The 22,997-nt window shown below is 36.7% G+C and overlaps 1 protein-coding gene across 1 annotated transcript in view; it reads right to left on the minus strand.

Annotated features, from left to right (window-relative positions):
• Window positions 1–22,770, minus strand: part of LOC104157088 (nebulin-like) — a gene marked incomplete at its 3' end in the record, with an annotated part of 35,568 nt that extends 12,798 nt beyond the window's left edge. Inside the window, 26 exon segments of the mRNA XM_009702216.1 lie at window positions 1,046–1,357; window positions 1,821–1,928; window positions 2,979–3,083; window positions 3,326–3,532; window positions 4,757–5,068; window positions 5,890–5,997; window positions 6,365–6,469; window positions 7,139–7,345; window positions 7,478–7,789; window positions 8,473–8,580; window positions 8,678–8,782; window positions 9,923–10,021; window positions 10,689–10,793; window positions 10,888–10,995; window positions 11,078–11,179; window positions 11,852–11,968; window positions 12,692–12,799; window positions 12,992–13,096; window positions 14,917–15,021; window positions 15,739–15,843; window positions 15,947–16,051; window positions 16,362–16,466; window positions 17,924–18,031; window positions 18,993–19,196; window positions 21,744–21,788; window positions 22,525–22,770. Coding sequence (XP_009700518.1) covers window positions 1,046–1,357; window positions 1,821–1,928; window positions 2,979–3,083; window positions 3,326–3,532; window positions 4,757–5,068; window positions 5,890–5,997; window positions 6,365–6,469; window positions 7,139–7,345; window positions 7,478–7,789; window positions 8,473–8,580; window positions 8,678–8,782; window positions 9,923–10,021; window positions 10,689–10,793; window positions 10,888–10,995; window positions 11,078–11,179; window positions 11,852–11,968; window positions 12,692–12,799; window positions 12,992–13,096; window positions 14,917–15,021; window positions 15,739–15,843; window positions 15,947–16,051; window positions 16,362–16,466; window positions 17,924–18,031; window positions 18,993–19,196; window positions 21,744–21,788; window positions 22,525–22,770 — 3,756 coding nt within the window.
• Between the last annotated feature and the right edge of the window lie 227 nt (window positions 22,771–22,997).

Below are 22,997 nucleotides of genomic sequence, written 5' to 3' on the forward strand. Positions count from 1 at the left end.
AGAACAAATAAAGGTACAAAAATGCTGTGAAAATAAAACCTGTCCCTCAACTGTATTGTTAGAAGTAACAGGGAGAATATGAGAGTCTGAGAAAAAGACCACATACTGTCATAGCATGTGTATACAGGGCAAAATTTGTCCTCAAGTATTATGTGTCTCTCCTTGTGCACATCCTGAGTTAGACAGCCAAGCAAGCTCAGCCAACTCAGCAAGGCTAGATAGAAATGCAATGGGGAAGCAAAATACTGGAGATCAAAATTTCTGTATTTGAAAAGAACAGTGTCTCAAGGTCAGATTCTCTATCTGTCGGCCAATGGGAACATGCACGTTATCCTCTCCAAACAATGCTTAGAATCTGAACAACACTTTCAATCAGGTTATTAACATTTTTGGGAATTTCAAATTTGTGAGAGGACTGTTAAATAATGCAGATTAAATGAAATACTTTCTGGATAAACAAGCAAACCCTAAAGTTACACTAGTGGAAAAAAATGGAAATTAGTCACAAAACTTAATGGAAATTATAAAGATTTTTTATGAATCTTTATCATGCATGGCATGTGCATCTGTTGGAGGATAAAGGCAGGAAGGAAAAGTGAAGAAAACAAATAAACCTCAAATACCTAGGTATAACACAAACCTACATAATTTATATTTTTGGTAAACTTGAAGAAAAGGATAGTCAAATTTAGACTCTGTACATAACATGCAATCTCTGACAATACAAATTATAATCACAGTAATAACACATTGAAATGACAAATCCAACTACAAAAATACAGAAATTAGAAAAACATGTTCATTTGCTGATAATTAGCCAAATATGTAGAGATACAAAGAAAGCTAATACCTGCTAGTTAAGTTCCCTAGAACTTATCAGCTACACATAATTCTGATAATCTTCGGAAAATACAGGGTTCTAGACCAGACATTTACATCTCAATCTACTGTTAATCCAATATAGTCCATTTTTAGTCTTAAAGGTTAATAGTGTAAGACAGTCATGATGACAGGAAAAAAAATGAGCTGATTAATCATTACATACATCACTCTGAAGCTGCATCGCATTTCTTGAGAGTTCCAGATTCACAGAATCAGGCAAGAGTGTATAATTGTGAATTAGCTGTTTATAGCCAGCATTTGTAACTGCTTCCTGGGCTTTCTTGGCAGCTGTCACGCTGAACATGTCCAAAGGAGTATGATATTTGGTCTTGGTGACTTCGTAACCCTTCTTGTATTCACGATCTGATTGCATTTTGGCCACATTCATGTAGTGAACAAGTTTAGGATCATCCTGCAGGCTACGGTATCCAACCTGTTTGCCTTTTTCTTTCTCATATGATTCCTTGTACTTGTACTAGAGACAAAGGAAAAGAAAGCCTTACCCACTTTGGGAAGAGAAAACATACTTTTGATAACTTTAATGCTTTGAAACTCAGTATTTTAACAACTGCCGTTCAATCTTAAAACTCATAATTTGTTTTTTAGACAGCACAGGATTATTTTGGTCAAAAAAAAGAAGATTATTGCTGGATTTCCCAGCTTGTCTTGACCCCTGGCATAGATCTGAACCTAGATGTGCAGTTACATGCCCTCCCTCACTATTGCCTCTGTCATATTATATTTTACTGCCATAGACTTCTAAATCGCAGGAACATTCAGCTTTTAATTAAAAGACTAGCATAATAATATATTATTGAAAAGCCCAAGACTACCAAATGATTAGATACTTATATAGCATAAGTTCTATAGTATAATATGCTACAAAAAGCTGTAATGCAGGAGATGTATGTATTCCAGTTTATGTAAATTATACTTACATCACTTGCAATATTTCGAGAAGCTTTAGCAGCAATAATAGGAATGGCATCTGGTTTCAGATCATATCCTTTGGCAATGGTCTTTTTCCAGTCCGCTTTGTAGTTAGCCTTGTAGCGAACAAACATATGAGTTTGCAATGTTACGAGCAGCAATTTTAAAAAAGTTGTTTAAGTCCATATTTTTATTATAGTTACAGGAATCAAAATATTCAGTTTAGTCTGTGCAATTGCAAGGAAAAATGTTAATCTGTACACAAACTACAATTATATTACGGTAAATAAATCTACTACAAAGATAGAAGAGTCCTTCAAGACAATCAGTTTAATTCATGTAGCGACATCATTAACTCTGTAAGAATTTTTTGCAATTTTTATGTGGCAGAAATCTATCAGTGATATTTTTGCACTTGCTTAAGCAAACTCCTTTTTCATTTGACTGAACCCCCAGAAATGTTTTCCTGTGAGCTTCAAAATCAGGCCTTGTGGTCTTAAGTGACTGAGAAAAGCAGTCTGGCTGACTTTTTGTTAGCAGTTAGCGTCTGGACAGACTAACAGTATTTTGAGGCTATTAAAGGAGAAGTCAGCTTTTACTGAGTTCCTGGAGGCCTGATAATGCCAGCAAAAATTTTAATATCATGAAGGCAATAAAATTGAGCCTATCAGTGGAGATCTTTATGGTGTTGGATGGATGGAAGAAGTGATGGAAAGCAGGCAGACTAGTAGCTGAAGAGCAGAAAAGGCACTGCTATCTTTCCACTGGATGAGTTAATTTCCTTTGAAAGCCCAGCAGCAGGAAGTAACATACAGAGAACTTGTATGCTTGCTTATGCAATGTGTTTTATATAGAAGTAGATTACATAAGTCTCCAAACCTATAGGAATCTGAATAATACGTCATGCTGGTTTTCTCATTCAGTCCATCCAAGTAGTTTGGCAATAAAGCACTGAAATGTGTTTATGTTCATGAGTGCTTGCCAGTTAAAAAATTTGCTTAACAAGCACAAAACTCATTGACTTCTAGAAGTAAAAGTTTAGCTGAATTCAGAGCTTGTGCATTTCTATATTCAATATCATAGCATGAATAAATAAAAGTTATTTTTTCTATTAAGTAAATGACAAATAAATATATTATTGAACAAACTATTGGTTATATACTCACATCACTCAAATTGAAGGCATTGACCTTGGCTTGAATAAACTGAGGAACATCAGGATCCAGGGTGTATTTGTGTTTTACTTTTTCACCCTCTTGCTTATACGTTACCTGCAAGGAAAAAATAAACGAATACTTGTTGACAAGTACAAGGTAGATAATATTATTGTTAACAAATAGAGGCAATGCAACAATGCTTAATTCTTACCAGCAATTTGCAATTTTACTTTTTTTTACAGTTTTTAAAATTAAAAGCATTTTTTAAGATGGAATATCAGACAGTAACATATAAATCATAAATACGGTAAAAAAGTAAAGTCATTACATTGCACAAATAATGAAAAATTTCTTACATCACTCAGTTGCTTGGTGTTGTGCTGAGCTAAAACCATTGGTATTGAATCTGGTATACTTGTAAATTTGATGGTGTCTGGGTGCTGACGGTATTTCTTTTCATTTAATGCATCTCCAGCCTTTTTAGCTTTTTCAACATCCAGAGAACCGAGAGGACTCCATCCAATACCCTTGAACCAGCTGTTATAGTCTTGTTTGTATGCATTCTGAAGGATAGAAAGCCAACATGGACCAAGATTTTCCCACAGAACTGTGATAATTCTCTTTAAAACAATAACCACACAGTCTAGCTAGTGTGTTCTACATTCGCAGGAAATATTTATAAATTCTTGAAAGGAACAACAGATACTTTTTATGCTTCTCTGTGATTTCATAAGGAAGAAAACAAGTTATTGTAATTTTGATTCATGATTCACTTCTTATACACTGTACCATCCCTTCAATAATTACTAACCTTCCATTTCCTTTACCCATGTGAAAAATTTCACCAGCCTTCAATTCTTAATAACTTCTGAACTACTATAAGGTGACTGTTGAACATGGTTTAATTTCTTCTGTGTTTCAGCAGACTCTGTAAGACTTGGCCTTATACAAATGTCCACAGAGCAGAGGCTCGATTTTTGGTTTTCTTCCTATAGTTCCTTCTACAGTAAAATATGCAGCATTCACAGACTGCAAGTGAAAAATTTATCCTGGCTACAAAATACACAGAAGGTTATCCCATATAAACATTCAGACAGGGTTAATGTGCAGTCTGAATGCAAGGATATTGCGGACACTTTTTTAAGATCCTTCCATGTTCTAACTCTTAAAATGAGTGGTCCTCCATAGGGATCCATACAGAATCAAATGCCACGGTATACAAAGAGGTGCAGAGTGCAACCATGTATGCTCAGTCAACCATTTGAAACTCTGTACCTGCCAGAAGGACTGAGAAGGTTGTAGGAGAGATCTCCTACACTAGAGATCTCCAGAATATATTTCTAATAATATCTATAGTTACATTTTGTCCACTCCTTCATACTAAATAGTTAATAATACTCCAACTACACTGTCATATCTATCTCATGTGAAGATAAAGGAAGACAACTTAAAAGAAGTCTTGAAGAACAAAACAAAACTATGTTAGTTGCAAAATAAATTTTTCTGAGGAAATACGAAAAAAAAATCAATTTTAATTCACTATTCCAGAAGTCTGCTCTCCACTGATATGCCAACATCAAAGTCCTGTTGAGTAGAACTCATCTGGAATTTGGTATTTCTGAATGCCATCACCAGCTGATAAAACTTCTAACAATCTTCCCCAAGATGTAAGAAAAACAAACCATTCCCACCCAGTAATGGCAATTGTCATTGAATATACACTTGTATTTTATTTTTCACAGTGTGCAGGAAAACATCCGTGAAATTGCAATCATTGCAATACTTACATCACTCTGAATTTGCATCATGTTCTTTGCAAGCTCAACATTCATGGCATCTGGCAGATAAGTGTAGTGATGGATCAGATTCTTGTAGTGGGCATTAGAAGCTACGTCCTGAGACTGTTTAGCAGCCTGGATACTGTACATGTCAGGAGGTGTATGATAGTTAGTCTTGGTCTTCTCATAGTCTTTCTTGTACTCACGCTCAGACTGAATCTTTGCTACATTCATGTAGTGGACAAGCTTAGGGTCATCGTGCAGGCTTCTGAAACCAACCTGTTTTCCTTTAGCTTTTTCATATGCTTCTTTATATTTATACTAGAAACAGAGCAAAGAGATCAAATGTACTGTGGCGTGGCTATTGATGTCCACACTAATGCAAAAGAAGAGAAAAGCTCTCACGACTTTCATTGGAAAAAGAAGCTGCAAGCAGTTCAGAAAGATAGACTCTCCTAAATGGCATCCCAGTGACTGTACCTACATTAGCTTTCCTTGCTCCACCATCTAAGCCTGTACATAACAGGTTACACACACCACAATAAGATTTAGCAACATTAGTTTTTCTTGTAAGGAAGGGAAAACGCTTCCTAAGCATTCCTGTGTGGAAAGGTGTATGAAAAATACAGAATAATTGAGACAATCCTTCTCAGTCATTTGAAAGCAATAGCAAACAAATGGAATACAACTGGACAGCTTCCTCTAGTTATATGAAACCACTGAAATGCATCCCACTTCATACAATTTGCACTATAAGACCTTCTGATTCATGTATAAGCCATATTCCACCCAATAACCAAAAGCATCCTTAGCACACATTGTCTCGCGGTCTGTAAATAGGTGCTAATGTAGTGTATTTTCTGGAAATTTGTCACAGAATGACTGCAAGAACTACTGATTCCATTTCTCCTATGAAAAGTAGCTTAAGAAACACAGTGCAATAGCATTTGCCTATCTAAAGTAAACAAGACGAGCATAAAATAAGTTATACAGAAACTAAGCCTTTGGGAAAGGTTAAGAATCTCTTTCTCGTAATACTGACTAGTGAGACTTGTGCAACATAAGAGGACTACCATATGGTCTGTAATGGACAGGTTTTTTACTAAATGCCTAAGAAAAGTATACCTGGAATAGATACTTACATCACTAGCAATGTTTCTTGAAGCCTTGGCTAAAGTAATTGGTATAGCATCAAGCGACACATTGTTCCCTTTAGCTATTAGATCATGGTAGTCTTGTTTATAATATGCCTAGAAAAGAAAATCCATATTATTCTAGAAAACCTAGTAATCACACAAACTATATGCAAGTCAAAGCTACTCCTAAGTTACTCCAGGCAATTCTTTAGAAGCAGATGCAGTGGGGATCATATACAACTATCAGTCTTCATTTATGAGAACAGATTTTCTATTAATTAAATTAAATAAATGATTACACGATTAAATGGTAACTGGTTGGAAACTGAAATGATGTCAAGAATGAAAAATTACAGTGAAAGAAGTTGATTATACAGCACTGCATATTAGTGCAAGGAATCTGCAATATGAGTGTATCTGTAACATATTACTCAAAAATTCATTAACAATGTGTAAAACATGATGCAAAGAAGCCACTTACATCACTGATGTTAGCTGCATTGTATCTAGCTTGGATAAACTGTGGGACATCTGGGGTAAGCGTATATTTATGTTTAACTTTCTCTCCAGAAGATCTGTACAGTTTCTGTAAAATATATGATACAGAAATAAATCCTTCTTTCCTTGTATGGCTATCCCCAGCTCACTATAAATTAACTGAAGGTTTATGTTTGATTTTGCAAATAAATGTACATTGCCACCTATCTCATAAAGACTGAGCTGCACTTTTCATAAAGAATTGTTGATCTTATTGATAGAAGGAATGCACCCTAAAAGCTCTATGTAGTCTTCACTCAGTAAAATTAAGCCCTTTAACAGACATAAAAACCCATTCCTGAAAGAGTGGGATAATAAGGGATGCTGGGAAAGTGTAACATAAAACAAAGTTTGCTGGTTTATAAATGACAGACATATTGTGATTCATCATTCTGTAATTCATTCATTACTGCAGGTGGCAAAACATCGATAAACAACTTGAAAATGTCACATTTCTTAAATCAAATGTATTTCAAATGTACTTAAAATACGAATGGACAGGATCAGCTGATGCGAACTGAAAGAATCACATGATTTCCATACAGATTTGCAGACTTATACCAGGAAATTACTCTGGCAAAATCAGAGCACAAAACAATGACAACACAGAGAAACACTTTCCGGCCCATAGTACTATAAAAATTTTTAAAGACAATGCTCAACTCTTCAGTAGATACATCTCTACTTTGCAACATCACCCATTTCTTTCTTTACTTACATCATTGAGTTGAACTGAATTCTGTTTGGCTTGGACCATTACTGGAGAGTCCACCACACTTGTAAATTTAATGGTGTCTGGATGCTGACGATATTTCTTTTCATTCAAGGCATCTCCAGCTTTTTTAGCTTTTTCTACTTCTAGTGAGCCAATGGGGATCCAACCAATGCCTTTCATCCAGCTATTATAATCTGCCTTGTATGCATTCTAATAAAGAAGTGAAAACAATGTTTTAAAAGTTAGGAATTAGGAAAAACAATTCAGGGACCTCTCCTGAGTCTTCACAGTTTTTGCTTGAGGCATCTCAAAACAATTCTGTTCACATGACGTTCTACTTACATCACTCTGAATCTCCATCATATTTTTGGTCAGTTCCACATTCATTGCATCTGGTAAATAAGTATAGTGGTGTAGGAGGTTCTTGTAATTAGCATTGCTGGCAATCTCTTGAGCCTTCTTGGCACCAACAACATTGACCATATCCAGTGGAATGTTATACCTCGTTTTTGTTTTCTCATAATCTTTCTTGTACTCTCGCTCAGACTGTATCTTGGCTACCTTCATATAATGAACGAGTTTGGGATCATCTTGGAGGCTCTTGAAGCCAACGAGTTTACCCTTGGCAAGTTCATACGCTTTTTTATAGTTAACCTGTTAGAATATAATAGAACACAGAGAATATCATTTTAAGTGTAGTAACTTAGCAATAAGTAAATTAAAAGCAAAGGCTACCCTTTGTTTTCTACAAAGAGTATCCCTTACACTTCAGTCAGTGACCATACATCTTAACAAACCCAGACACAGACCTCTTTACAATTCACTGCTACACAAATCAGTTAGTTAGCTTTCAAAGCAGTACTATCTCACTTGTACTGATCTTAAGAGGGTGAGGAGTCTTAAAATACTAAGGTACTTTCACGAGGTCATCCCCAAGAATCTACACAAAACCCAATGATGTCCTAGAGCCTTTCATCTCATTTATGATTAGGCCTATAATTAAGGACAGAGAGAATGCAGGGGTCCATTGCTCTTGGAGCTGTCACTACTGATGTGCTGCTCATGATTTTCCTTAACCATACTGGAGTGCAAGATAGCCTATTTATTCACAGAGAATTACATCATGAAACAGTCTTTTCTAAATGTAATTATACAAATACATTAGTGAGGCAATGAAACACCAATAAAAACATAACTGTGTTAAATACATCCAATAACATGTTCAAAAAAGGCAATAGAGAAGTTATCCTTCAGATATCCTTAATAAACATAATTGCAAACATTGTTTCAGTAAACTTCTTTGAATTAGACAGTTCCTTTAGGAAGGATGTACTTACATCACTGGCAGCCTGCCTAGCGGCCTTGGCAGCTCGGATAGGAATAGCATCACTTTTTAGATCATATCCCCTTGATTTTAATTCTTCCAATCCTGTTTTGTAGTAGTTCTAGAAGAAAAGGTGAATTTTAAATGAACAGTTTCTAGCTAACAGAAACTTCATGTTGTAAGTTGAATCAAGAGCTCTGGAATCAACATATACTTACATCACTAATATTGTAGGCATTAACTTTAGCCTGTATGAACTGGGGCACATCTGGAGGGAGGTGGTACTTGTGAATAATTTCTTCACCTTTGGATTTATACATTATCTGCGAAGAAAAATAAAGAAAGTAATTTAGCAGCCCAATGTTTATAGACTGTAAATGCTTAATAATGCTGAGTGACACAACTTAAAGATTTTGGGCATGTTGGTTGATGAGATGCCCAACATGATCCAGCCACATGCACTGGCAGTCCAGAAAGCCAAATGTGTCCTGGGCTGCATCCAGAGCAGCATGGCCAGCAGGTCGAGGGAGGGGATTCTGCCCCTCTGCTCTGCTCTGGTGAGACCCCCCTGCAGTACTGCCTTCAGCTCTGGGGTCCTCAGCACAAGAAGGACATGGACCTGTTGGGGAGAGTCCAGAGGAGGCCATGAAGATGATCCGAGGGCTGGAGCACCTCTGCTGTGAGGACAGGCTGAGACAGTTGGGGTTGTTCAGCCTGGAGAAGAGAAGGCTCCGGGCAGACCTTAGAGCAGCCTGCCAGTACCTAAAGGGGGTTTACAAGAAAGCTGGGGAGGGACTTTTGACAAGGGCATGGAGTGATGGGACAAGGGACAATGGCTTTAAACTGGAAGAGGGAAGGTTTGAGATGAGATGTTAGGAAGAAATTCTTCCCGGTGAGGGTGGTGAGGCAGTGGCACAGGTTGCCCAGAAAAGCTGGGGACGCCCCACCCCTGGAAGTGCAAGGCCAGGTCTAGTGCAACCTGTTCTAGTGGAAGGTGTCCCTGCCCATGGCAGGGGGGGTGTAATGGGAAGATCTTTTAGGTCCCTTCCAATCCAAACCATTCTATGATTGTATGATCTCATGTTATCTCACTCACAAAGACAGAGAGAGATGAAATCCTAGTCCTTGCCAAGTGAATGGTATAAACCCCATTGACTTAATTGGTGCAAAGAATACATTAAGAATGATGGACATAAACAAAATTACAAATATATACACAAAAAATGACACGAACATCCAATTAAAAACTAAAAAAAATTTCTGATTTCCAGATGATTTTCCACTGGAACAAAACTGTGAATACACAGAAATGTTTTTGTGCTTTTGTGTGCGTATAGGCACACACATTCACCTACACATTCATTTCAGGAGTTCTCTTAAAACTGGATGATAAGGTGAAGGTGGCCACTGTGCAGAAATTGATGATGTCCAAGTGTAGCAACATGTTTTCAAAGTTTACTTACATCACTCAGCTGTTTGCTATTGATCTCTGCTTGTTTCTGCACTGGAGAGTCAGCCACTTGAGTAAATTTGGTTTGATCAGGATGTTTTTTGTATGTGTGCTGAAGGAAGATAATAAATATACTTGCAGAAAATGCATGTAAGCAAAGCTATTTTATAAGACATAGTAATGTAGCATTACTTGGGATAGTTAGCAGTCATGGCATGCGTGCAGATAAGCCCTGTCACACACAATGGTTCTCATGTTACTTTTCTACCATAATCACAGAGCAAATAAAATTTTTAAAGTATTAATGTAAATAATTTGTATAGGTATATAAATATTATAATGTATAGTACCATTATAATATATTATACACATAGTATATACATTTTAGCTTATTATATACAAATATATATTTAAGGTATTTTCCAAGTATTGATAAAGTAAATAAAATTAGGATTAATAACATAACAAAAGTACTTTTAAAGTATTAATGTAAAAATATGTTGACTTAAGTAGGTAAATGCTTGAGGTTCTTCTTAATTTTGGTACTATTCCTCTGATTTTATGGTTTTACTTGTTAAAAAAAGATTGTGCTATATCTGTCTTGATCACTAGATGTCACAAAAGGCTCTAAAATACAGATGAATAAGGTTTTTAGATAATAAGGCCAAATTCAAAATCACCGCATTTAACAGGAATCATGCTCTAAATTTCCACATGCCTCAGAAGCAGATACTCTGCATGTAGCTGGCACTTGATAACTGCTACTGTCCTGTACTTACATCTTTACACTGCTCTAACTTCTTAATAGCTTCATATTCTTGAGTTATGGTCTGAGGGAAGTAGCATTTTGTTTTTTCCTCCTCATAATCTGCTTTGTAATTTTTCTAGGAATAAAATCAACATTCAATAAGAAACCATAATTGAGCTTTCTCTGAAATGCAATTATGATGGTGAAAACAGAATGATTGCCACACTTACATCACTCTTCATAGCTTCAACTTTCATGCAGTGTGTATGATGTGGGTCCTCAAAGCTGCCCAAATAGTGTCCTAAAATATTCTTTTGATATGCATCTTTGTATTTTACCTGGAAAAATAATCACAGGTTGATAAACAAAAGTAACCAAGAGTGTCAGTACTAAAAAACATAAAATAAATCAAATACATACATCACTAAAATTTTTCAGAACAGTATCAGTCTGGAACTTTGGCGTGTCACAGTAATTCATGCTGGTTGCTTTTGACTGTTCATAGGCTTCTTTGTATAATTTCTGCAAAAGAAAATAATGTCAGCTGATGCAGTAGATTTCACTGCAACTCACTCACAGTACATTAAAAATGACAAGAGTAAAATTGTGAAACGATTGCAAAGAAAAGTTCTCCCAGAAGACTGAAAAACAGATGGCACTTTTTTCCCAATGATTTTTTGAACAAACTTTTTTTGGTGACTATTCAGTTTGTAAGGGAAGACAGAAAGGCCTGGCTAATGGTTTTTGAACTTCTGACACTGAGAAATACGCAATCCCTTTCCATACAGATGAAAGCAGCAAGCACAGAGAAATTGAGAAGGTCATTACAGTAACTAGAATACAATATATATGAATACGTAAAATGACCACATATTTTATCATTATTTGCATCAGTTGAAGTTCCTTAAAACAGTAAGGGAAGAACTGTCATCTTGTGATCCATTTCCACAGGGATCTAAATGAACTATACAATAATTAGCTATCCCCACAGCACGCCACAGCTATTGTTACACTCTGCTGTGGAGAAATGACTCCTGATCTATACCATTCTGGTTGGTGGTATCTCATGGCAAATATTGGTCTATAAAACTAAAAATACTAAGAGAATCAAAGTAGAAGCCTTGTGAAGAAATGATGAGTTTGGTATATTGTACACGACTGAAAATCATCCAGCTGTACTTTGATAATACTTACATCACTCAGCATATCTCCTGCAGCTTTTAATTGCCTCAGCAATGGGTTCTCTGTAGCAGGAAGCACATTATAATCTGCAACAGCTTTGTTCTTTTCATAGTCTGCTCTGTATTTTACCTTTAAAAAAATTAAAAATGTGAGGTTTTAAAAATCAGTATTAAAAGCCAAATGCTCACTAACCTATATCATCTTGAACTTTTCAGGAAAATTTCCCCTGTTTGTCAACTTATGATTCATGATGGCAAAGGACGACGAAAGGCACTCAGATCACAGGAGGGCATGGATGATGAGATGGGAGGCAGGGTCGCCAGACAAGTGAGAGCTGTTTAGTAGATGTCCCCATCTCTAAGCCCCCCTCAGAATAGTCACATTCTTACAATTAATGACATAAGATTGTCTTCGCTGATGCATATACTATTGCAGAAAATGCAGAAGCCAAACTAATTCTGTATTTTGAACAAAAGATGGGCCAACACAATATCACTGAGATACACTGAGCAAGGATGAACAAATATGAAAACACTGAGCCAAATTCAGCTAGCTAAAGTTGGTCTTGGTTAGCAGTATTGATTTGTTCCTACTAAAAATCACGCACAGAAGATAATCAGAACAAACAATGAGACAAATTCTATTTCTCTGAAAGAAAATTCTACTACATGGGTACTAATGTGGAAGATCTTAAGCACGGCTAGGAGTTGTTTTAAGCTTCCTAGAAGCACGTAAGAATGTCTTTTGCATGCAAGAAAATGTTTTTGATACTTAATGAAACAGTTTCAGCACAAACTGGCCTGACTTCAGAACTGTACTCAAACTAAACAAATGGGAGCACACATAACATACCTTACTGACATTATCTGAAACTCGCTTATTAGCTTCATATTCTGGAGTTTCAGTCTGCATAAAGTAGATTTGGTCTTTTATGCTTTCAAAGTCTTCCTGGTATTTTCTCTGTTAGGAACAGAGACAGATAACAATGTATCAAATGCACTTATGTTATAAATCAGGTATCCAGGAAGTAGCTTATTTAGGAAAAGAGAAATACCACAAATGGAGCAGGCAAAATCAATCAGTATTTTCCACGTTAACATAAATAAAGGATAAAGCTGTTCATTTCAAGATTTTTCTGAGGAATTCACTTACTGTACTTATATTCTCTGCGTTCATTTTTGCAATTGCAACATCATAGCATGGAGTTTGAGTCCATTTGCCTTTGATATTGTCTTTGTAGTCCTTGTGGTAAGTAATCTATAACGAAATAAAAGAATAAAATTTAATCCCCAAGATACAGCTCAATTTTCACTTGACAGATTTGTTTTTAAAAGTTGTCTTTTTAAAGTTGCTTCATATTTTACATCTGCCTTACAGCCACTTTACCAGTTATTGTCAAAAACACCTTAAATATGATTTGGCCTAACCACTTCAGTATTCAGTTATTTGTCTTAGTAGCTTCCCGGAAGAAAAAAAAAAAAGGATAAATAGGTGACATAAGTCATCTCTTCTAGAAGACAGTTAATTATTAATACGAAAATCTCTCTATGAGACATCACTAACTTACTCCTTTAGTTCTGTTTTCTCACTGGTCACATAATGTTGGGACATAGTATTGCCCATTGGTTAAGCCAGAATTTATTGTTATTGCTGCAGAAACTCGTTATAAGAAAACTCTTTTAATATACGGATTGCCTCGTACGTGTGACTTCTATCAGAGTACATTCAAGCACATGGAAATCAAGTATCAACTGTTTAAACAGACAGTTCCTGACTGTCTAATAACAAAACATCTTCCCAAGTTTTGACTCAGTATTCCAAATGCATTTTCAGCCACAGTTGCATTGCTTATCACAAAAAATACAACTTCTCCTATGCCTTTTTAATTGTTACCACATCGATATAGACCATATATGTCAAAAACAACCTTAAAAAAATTCTAAATTTTATTGTTTCGGAGACACACATATAGCTTACTATTTTATTAATTTCAAAGAATTATGATACTCATCTTGTTTTTTACATGTCTAAAAGTTTTCCCGATGACAATTTAGCTTTTAAGCTATGGAAGTATAAGATTAAAGAAATTTTCTCTAAATTAAATACTACCTTCTTTCACCTTCCGAATGGGTTCACTGCAATATTTTCTTAGTGGTTTTGCAACCATAAGTGAATACTGTAACTCTCTAATCTTAAGCAGCAGATAATTTTCAATACATAGCAATAAAATCATGCATGTCCTCTTCATAATAGCTAAATTCTGAACTGAATTAAAATCCTACTTCTGTCTTACAAGGTCACGCAACGTTGTCCCAGTTTCTTCAGCAAAAGTTGGTCTTCCCGTATTTCACTTCGCCTCCTGCATTCCTCAGCAGTGTTTTATTCTAAGTATGTCTACAATTCATTGACAAGGACTGGTGCCAGAGTCTTTGTTAATCATGCCACATAGTTATGGAATTTAATTTTGAATGTTACTTGTTAATTCGGTGTGCAAATCAGGAAATGGTTATCTAAGATGCCAGACATTTCCACTGATTTGTATCCATGAACTTAAGAATGCTTGGGATGTGTACGTGTACAATGGTTTGACACTGAAATGAACATTTAGAATGTATTCTGCGCAGTTGACCTACGCAACTTTTCAGCAAAATGAGGTTATTCCTTGTAAGCAAGTAACTCACTCCAAAACCAGATATATGTTTACATGTCAGTGTTTACATTTAAGAGAACAGCAAAATGGATGTTGTTTGCTATTTTCTCCTGTAAACACAGGAAGTGTAAAGCAGGAGACAAAAAGAAGAGGGAGAATAGGAAGTAATGTGTGTATGGTAGCAGCAGAAATGTGAAAACTAAATTCACTGACAAGAATAAAGTTTCGCCTTTCATCTGAGACTGGGCAGGATTTTCTCTGAGACACTTCAGGAAGAAAGAAATTGACACGCGTCACTGAAAATCAAAGGGGTCTTCACATGAGCTCTGGTCTTTTCTTTCACTTTCCCTTTCTTTAGGTACCTTTTTGCCTCTCTAACTCCAAAACTGAGTTTTCTACAGAAAGAAGAGCACTGCATTCTACTCACATCACTCAGCTGCCTTGTCACTTTCTTGGCTTGTTCGACATCAGGTGGATCTGGCAGAGAAGTATATTTAGATTTTCGTTCATCATGCCCTTTTTTGTAGACAATCTGAAAATATGAAAGAAATAAAGATTTACAGTAACTACCAACTTAAGCATCAGAACATTTACTCTTAACTCTGTTAACACACCCATTAACAAAAGTAGTTCTGTCCACAGCTACTGCAGCATAAACTCTTTCCATCAATGTATTCTCAAGGACTACTGAGAAGTCTCTTGGTAAGAGACAATGAAAAAGAATCAGTTCCGTGGGAAAGTTTTCAAGTATATTACTATGTTGATCCTGCTAAACATGGACCGGTAAACTTCTGGACACCGGCAAAATTCACTGAAATCTTTAAGTGAGATCTGAAATCCTCAGTTGAAGAGTTTTATGTATCTAAGTATCAGCAAATTACACAGCCTCACTTTTCTTATTGCTGTTTTAGGGAGACAGATTTGTAGACCCACAACAGTGAACTGGGCTTACAGCCAACCCTGAGAGTTTCTCCACACATTTTTAAACATATTTGAGGTCGTCTTACTGACTACCTCAGAAGATTTTTAGTAAACTAATTATTTCATTCATTTATAATCCAGCATCAAATTGCCAGCAGATTTTTCTGTGGAAGTAGCACTACTATCAGAGCTAACTATCAGTGCCCACCTACATGTTTTTATTTTCCGTTCCATTATGAAGTTTTCATATCTAGTCAAAGTCCACCACGAAATCTACCAACTTACACTGTAACAGTGACCCAAGTGCCAATCAGGCTTTGATACTTACATCACTCAGAGCCTTTTGAGCCTGTGCCACCCTTCTGAGCTCAGGACTGTCATTGTATGGATAGAATAATGTTTTGTCTCCTTCCCAGTCTTCAGTATAGAGTTTCTAAAACCCAGAAAAATGCAAGAATATGCATTATGAATTAACCTCCGACTTGGAACACTTCTTGCACTTCAGCTGCCTAGACCCGTGAATTCTTTTTTCTTACCTTACTGAACATTGCTGTGTTTTTTATTGCATTCACAAGCTCTGGAGCATCAGGGGGAAGCAGGTACTTGTCCTTATTCTCCTCCCAGTTCTGTTTATATAATACCTGGAAAGAATGATCAGCACATTGGTTACTTACTTTCAATAGAAAAATATTTACTTTTGTGAATAAACACCTGCTCTAAAGAATTTTTCAAAGTGAAAGTCTCAAACCAGTGACATTTGAAGACATCAACTGGAAACATTTAAGATGATATTTATACTTGCCTTAGCAACTTCTTTTCTATCTCTCCCTATGTTTCTAAACTGTTCTATAAACATTGTTTTAGTGCCCTGAGCTCAAAACTTTATTCATATCATTAACCTCATGATCCACTAATGTTCACAACCCTTCCAGAAAGTCAGAACTCACTCACCTTGCTCACTTGCTGTGACACCTTCTTTGCATGCTCTATATCCTTGGCCTTTTCATCAACGTGGCAAATAGTTCTAGCAACTTCACCAGCCATGCGGTATTTAACCTCGATAATGCACAACAAAATGCATTTACTCTTACAGCAAAAACTGACAGTTTTTTTAAAAAGCAGAACATTGACATTTTGACACTTAGTACTGTAAACACCCAAAACCTGAATTCAATAAAGCATTTAGGACTAGTGGTTCCTTAGACATGAAGTCTACGGAAACAAACAGATTTTGTGAATTAACTGAGAAAGAAATGCAGCTTTGAGACAATTTCAAGAGATGTGAATCCACGTTAGAAGTAGTGCCCTTTCATAATCACGGAGTTCTTTCTAAGAGCAATTTCATCCTGCGTAATGAGATAGAGAGATCCCCATACTATGCAGTATATCTCAGTTTCACAGTCCATTACCACGTAAACACTAGCTGTAGTGCCAAAACCAATATAGCCACATTACCGTGGCAAACCAGCAGCTTGGGCACAAAGTCATCCTAATGCAGTTATACCACTCCCAGCTTGACAGCACGTTCAGTCGGCATTAGCACATGGGTTGCTGCATTACATTCCTCAATATTTTCTAAGTCAGGAGTGGAGTTGGAGTTAAAGCACGCTCTTCTGCTGAACACCAGTTAGATCAGGTGACTACTCTCTCAGCTTTAGAGGTTCCCATTACTGGGGACTCAACTGTCCCCATTTACTATACAAAGAATTAAGAAGCCTTTGTAGGTGGATTTCAGTTTCCCAAACTGTGAGGTGTATTGTTGAAAGGCAGACTAGAGCTGCTTAAAAGAAAGCAGGGAGGATGAGCTAGCTTGCAGCACTAGAGGCATTGCATCAGTGGGGCAACTACACTTGGGCCAGCTTTCAAAGGGAGATCACTGAGAGTGGGATTCACACAGAGAGGACAACACATAATGGAAAATCTCATAGTAAATGACAAGATGTACGGAAGTTTATTTTGCAACACTTGGACAATCTAAGCATCATTTTTCCAGTATCCCTTTAGGAAACTGACTTTCAGTTCCTTTATGAAACAAAAAATGTCTAAACACATTTTAAAAACAACATTCTAGGGTTATTTAACCAGTGCACAACTTAACCTCAGCAAAAATTCATCAGGCACACCGCTCATGATGACTGCAGGACATAGCGTGTGGAATCTTCAAATTCAATGATCTGGGCATCACCATCATCTCCAGTGCCTGTAACTTCTGATCAGAAATTTTCAAACCTCTTTAGGCACCATGAAGCAGGGCTATTATTCAGCTAGAGAGAAACCATCACATCTCCCGTCCTGAAAGGCCTAAATTCCAACCTACATCATAGAACCCAAATTTGTCATATACTATGTGTTCCTCGCTCTTGTAATCTGATAAAGTTTCTGCTAAATGTTCAGATTGCCTTATCACAATATCATCAAAAAATTACCACTTCTTATCTAACATTTAAAATTCTGACTTAATTTGCTTCTTTACTACTCAATAAATACTTTTTCTTATGACAGTTGTTACGTACCTCACTGAGCTGGTCTTGCACTTTCTTGATTCTCCGAATTTCTGGGGTATCGATTGTGGAAGCATATGGTTTTCCTTTTTCTTTTCTAAATTTTTCTTTGTACTTATTCTGAAAGAAAATAATGACAAATATAATTAAGACATATCCTAAAGCTCTGGCAGAAATGTATGTAGCAATTATTGATTTCTTTATCTGGTTAGTATAGGAATTTGGGGCAGATTACTCAGTAATACAAACTAGCATTACTCAATTACATTTGCAGAGTTATGCTTCTTTTAGTCAACTGACTTTCTTCCATCTGACAATAGAAAAAAACCCATTTCTAACTTTAGCCTGGTTTAGATCACCTCTAATTGATTATATTCTCCTTAGAAGCTTAGTATTGATAAATTTACAGTTATTTGTTTCAGTGACCAAAGAAAAGGAAAATATATGGGTGAGAGTAGCTGTCCTAGACCTATGATCTCACATAATCCTTTAACAGTGAATGCTGGCAGGTAATATATATTAAACTTTAGGAAACGGGATCTGATACCATCTACATCTGTGCAGAGCAGTCATTTTCCACTTTTTACAACATGGTACAGTATTGGTCCACTGGACTTTGGTATCCCATACCAAGAATTTGGGTTGGTGCTTGTTCCTATATACTGTGCACAAGGATTTTTCTTGAATATACATATAGAGGGAAACAGAAATATACTCTCATAAAAATATTGAGGTTTGCTATTCAATAGACATTAGTCCCTGTCATTTTCCTTCACTCGGATATCCAAGTCAGATAGTGCAGGAGTTCTATTAACTGACATCTCTGACAATCTTCAGCCATCTGCCTTGAGCCACTTTTTGTGTCTAATGATCACTTAATGCGCTTAAGCAGGAAGCGGGCAAGAGAGGGGCTAATTCTAGTTCAAAGAAGGAAACCGCCTGTATCAGGCATGTAACATTCATAGGCATCATGAAATTAAGTACAGGAGACAAAACAGTAGCATGAAGGTTTGCAATAATACCTATTAAATATTTTTAAAGTTGGTGTTCCTCAAGAAATAAAACACATGGGACAATTTACCTCACTGAATAGGTCCTTCATTTTATTACTGTGTTGCAGATAAGGTGTCAAAAACTTAGAAGGGTCCACTTTTGTCCGTATTATCTTCTTCCTGACTGGAGGTGCTGCATCCTCAACAGAAGTTTTTTCACGTTCAACAGTGTAGGTGGTAGTTTTAGGACCTGTGAAGTCTGTGCTAATGGTCTCAGTGACCTCAGTGACCACCTGGGAATAAAGAAAAAAATAATTACTTGCTTTATAACTATAAAAGTTCGTTAGGATAAGTATTTTTCACTTCCCCGATCTAGTAAAAGGATTCTCTGTTCTTATCCAGGAACCACCTGCAAGACAGAAAATCAGTGACACTTTTCCTACTAGGATGCCTACTATATGTCTACTATACGTCGCCCAACCTAAAAAAAAAAAACAACAAAGGAATTAACTGACTGGCTGATTTCTGTATCAAACTCATGTAATCATTCTCCAGAGGAACTGGAAGAGTGGGGTTCCTGTTGCCTCAGTTCTACGTGTGTAACTTCCACTGGCATCAGGGGAGTTCTCAGGTGGGACCACCGGCTACTAAAACCAAAGTGTAGAAATGTTCTCAGTGCTGAAATTGTGTTGAAGACACATGTCGCACAGCCAGGGCTCCTCATGATGTCACTGAAAGTTGGGAAAGCAGGCCAAAGGTGCACGGAGTCATTTAAAAAGATTCTCTCCTTCTTGCAAAAGGAAAGGAATGGACACAGCAGACAGACATGACCAAGACTTTGGGATCTCGTTGTAAGTACAGGGTGCACCACCTGACTGAACAAATGCTTAGAATCCACCTTTTCTACTAAACTACACTTTCTCATAGCCAGATCGTAATCATGGCAGAGACATAGCTGAGATACTTATATAATCAACTGATCAAGCAACCATTGGAAATAAGCCCTTAATTAATTTGAATGGTTTATGTACTTGTTTATCAACATATTCATGCTGTAAGCAATAATTTTAATACTAAGGTTCTAATTAAAAGCATTTAAAAATCACTATTACAACCTAAAAATGTGCTCCAAAATTACCTGAATAAATGTAAAGTTTTTTTCATATTAATGAGTTTTTTAAAAAAAGCTCCTTTAAAAGGGAATGCATGAAGCTCAGATTTCTGACACCTATTTGCATTAGTATGAGACAGAGCAGAAAATGCACCAAGCATTAAACATTACATTAAGAAGTATGCAAAACTTAAATTTACAAAAGGTTTATGATGTGAACATTAATTGCATTTCACTAACACTACCCCAAGATGTTATTAGTTACTTCAGCACCACCACAAGTTCCTCTCTTACAACCCTTTTCAAATATACAAGTGTTCATCTAAGTTTTGGCACTGAAAGCACTGGAGAGTTTGAAACCTGTGTAGGCAAACACTGTGAACAGCACTACTTGCTGTTAGCTTTATAACAAAACAGTGAAGCTATGTGCTTTTATTAAAAGTCATAATATATTTCTAAAACTTGGAGAGGCTTGATTCTGAAAATACAGCATTTGGGGAAAAAACCAAACCAAAACAAACGCTTTTATTTTCATGCGGTAACCCGTAGGACCACAGGACGCTAATGCATCAGACTATATTTACGCTGCTGGGAAAATGTCCAATCACATTAGCTAGAAAGACATTTGTACTCATATGTAATTCTTCATTCCACAATACTGTTTTTGAAAACTGATGCAAATCAGACACAGAAATAATCAGTCATGCTATTGCTCCCTTTAAATCCAGTCTGGTTACAGATTTTAGAACACCTGATGAATGCAGCGGATGAATTAATCTTAAAAATAATAAGATGGCAGACTTCCTTCAAAAGTGTAGTCCTAGGTTACGTGCTCAAACAGTATTAATCAAATCCTATTTTATTAAATTAAAAATATAGGAAGTCTTTGGGAACAGATCCTTTGTTTGGAAGGAAACACGCTCACAAAGTGAAACATTAAGCTTTTGTTTCTGCATAAGCCTATGCCATAAAGAATATTTCATGGTAACATAGTAGAGAGTTGGGTTATACCTATATTATAAGTAGAATTTCAAATTGTAGTAATAACTCCTTGGTGACTCAAATATTTGTTACCAGCGACATGAAAAAAATCTGCAAACCACCACTTTTTGGTGAAATCGCACAAGGTGAAGGGAACAGAACTGATACCTGCAAACTGGTTTCAGGCAGAATCTTTTTATATTTCTCTATATTTCTCTAATAAGGTTAAGTATAATGCATGTATTTGCCTGTTGTTCATATGTACATATCTAGTCACATTCACGTCCTCAATAATTCTGTTCATCTTCACCATTAATGATTGGATTTTGTCAATATGTTACCCAAGAAACCTTCCTGCCTGCATTTCTTGCTATTAACGTAACCTGTTGCGTCATTTTCTCAGCTCCTGGGCAAACAGCTGCCGGGCAGGAGCAAATGGAAGAACACCAGCAAGAGACAGGGCAGGCCAGAAATTAGCACAGTCCTTTTCTGATGGACACATCCACAATTCCTTCTAACAGAAATTAAAGAGTGGTAGATAGCACACTCAGAACAAGCTAGGAGTCCTCTAGATCATCCCACAACAGGGTCTTGCCGAGGAAATAAAGCATTAAGAAGCAACTGTTCACTGATATTTGTGTGTTTAATATGAAAAATTAGTCCTCAGAATACAAAAGGCTACTAATTTAGGATTATGCATTAATTACATGCATATATACACCACATGCCACACCACAGGACCCTTTACCTCATGTGGTTCACCCTCCTCAATAATTGTCTCTTCAATGTAGTACTATTAAAGAGATGAAAAAAATTATTGTTAGGCCAGATCATACAGAACAGCAAATTGTAGCTTCTGTTAAGCTGTTTTAAAAACACACTTCTGCAGAAATAGAACTGTAGTTCATAGGTACCTATGTAGTCACATTTGGACCTTCAGTAATTCTGAACATCTGCTCATTTTTTGCATTAATGATTGGATTTTTTTCCATACATTCCTCATTCATCCTCTCAGGTAATTAATGAAGGATCATTATCTAATTTTATCCATAAGAGGGAAGACAATGATGACTACACCAAAAGGAAGAATCAGCATTCAAAAAACCAGGATTTTCTAGGTGTTTGGTAATATGCTGAGAGGACTGCAGTAGGTTTCTCTCTCTAAGGTTCTCCTCAGAGTTGTTCCTACCTACAGAGCTTTGAAGGACACCAATAATTACTGGCTGCCAGCCAGACTTTGTACTACTGACTACTGATCACAATTCTGACCTCAGCAACTCAATTTTCCACTCACTTTATTGTCCACTTCTCCATCCCACATCTCACAGATTTGGTGGTAAGAAGACTATGGAAGACCGTTTCAGAGGTCTTCCCAAAGTAGTCAAGGTACGCAACATTCACTGGTATTGTATGCAACAATTCACTGGTCTCCCCTTGTCCACAGCAGCAGTGAACTCATTATAAAAAACAATTAGTTTGGTCAACCATGATTTGCCCTTGATAAATCAATGTTCACTGCTCCCCATGACCTTCACGTCTTTCATGTGTTTGGAAATAGCTTCTAAAAGGATTTCCTCCATAGCATTCCCAAGGACTGAAGTGAGGTTGACCAGCCTGTGGGCTCTCTGGATCTTCTTTCTTGCTTTTCTTGAAGACAGGTATAACATTTGAATTTTTCCAGTTGCCAGGAATATCGTTGCATCCCTATGAGCTTTCAAAGATGATAGCAGCCTTGCAGTGTCATCAGCCTGTTCCCTCAGCACCCGTGGATCCATCCCCTCTGGTCCCATAGAACTATGTATATCCCAGTGGGTCAAGTCATCCCTAACTCTGTCTTCCTCTGCTGTGGCTACTACTTCACTCTCACATCTCTGCTAGGAAGCTCAAAGATGTGGCAGACCATAGGACAAGCCTTATCAAACCTGAGGCAAAAAAAGCTTCAGGTATCTCAGCATTTTGTGGGTTCCTTGTCACCGGCTTCCCCGCCCACTGAACTACGGTC

This window comes from Cariama cristata, unplaced genomic scaffold (assembly GCF_000690535.1).
Source record: "Cariama cristata isolate BGI_N322 unplaced genomic scaffold, ASM69053v1 scaffold32026, whole genome shotgun sequence".
NCBI classification, from domain to species: Eukaryota; Metazoa; Chordata; class Aves; order Cariamiformes; family Cariamidae; genus Cariama; species Cariama cristata.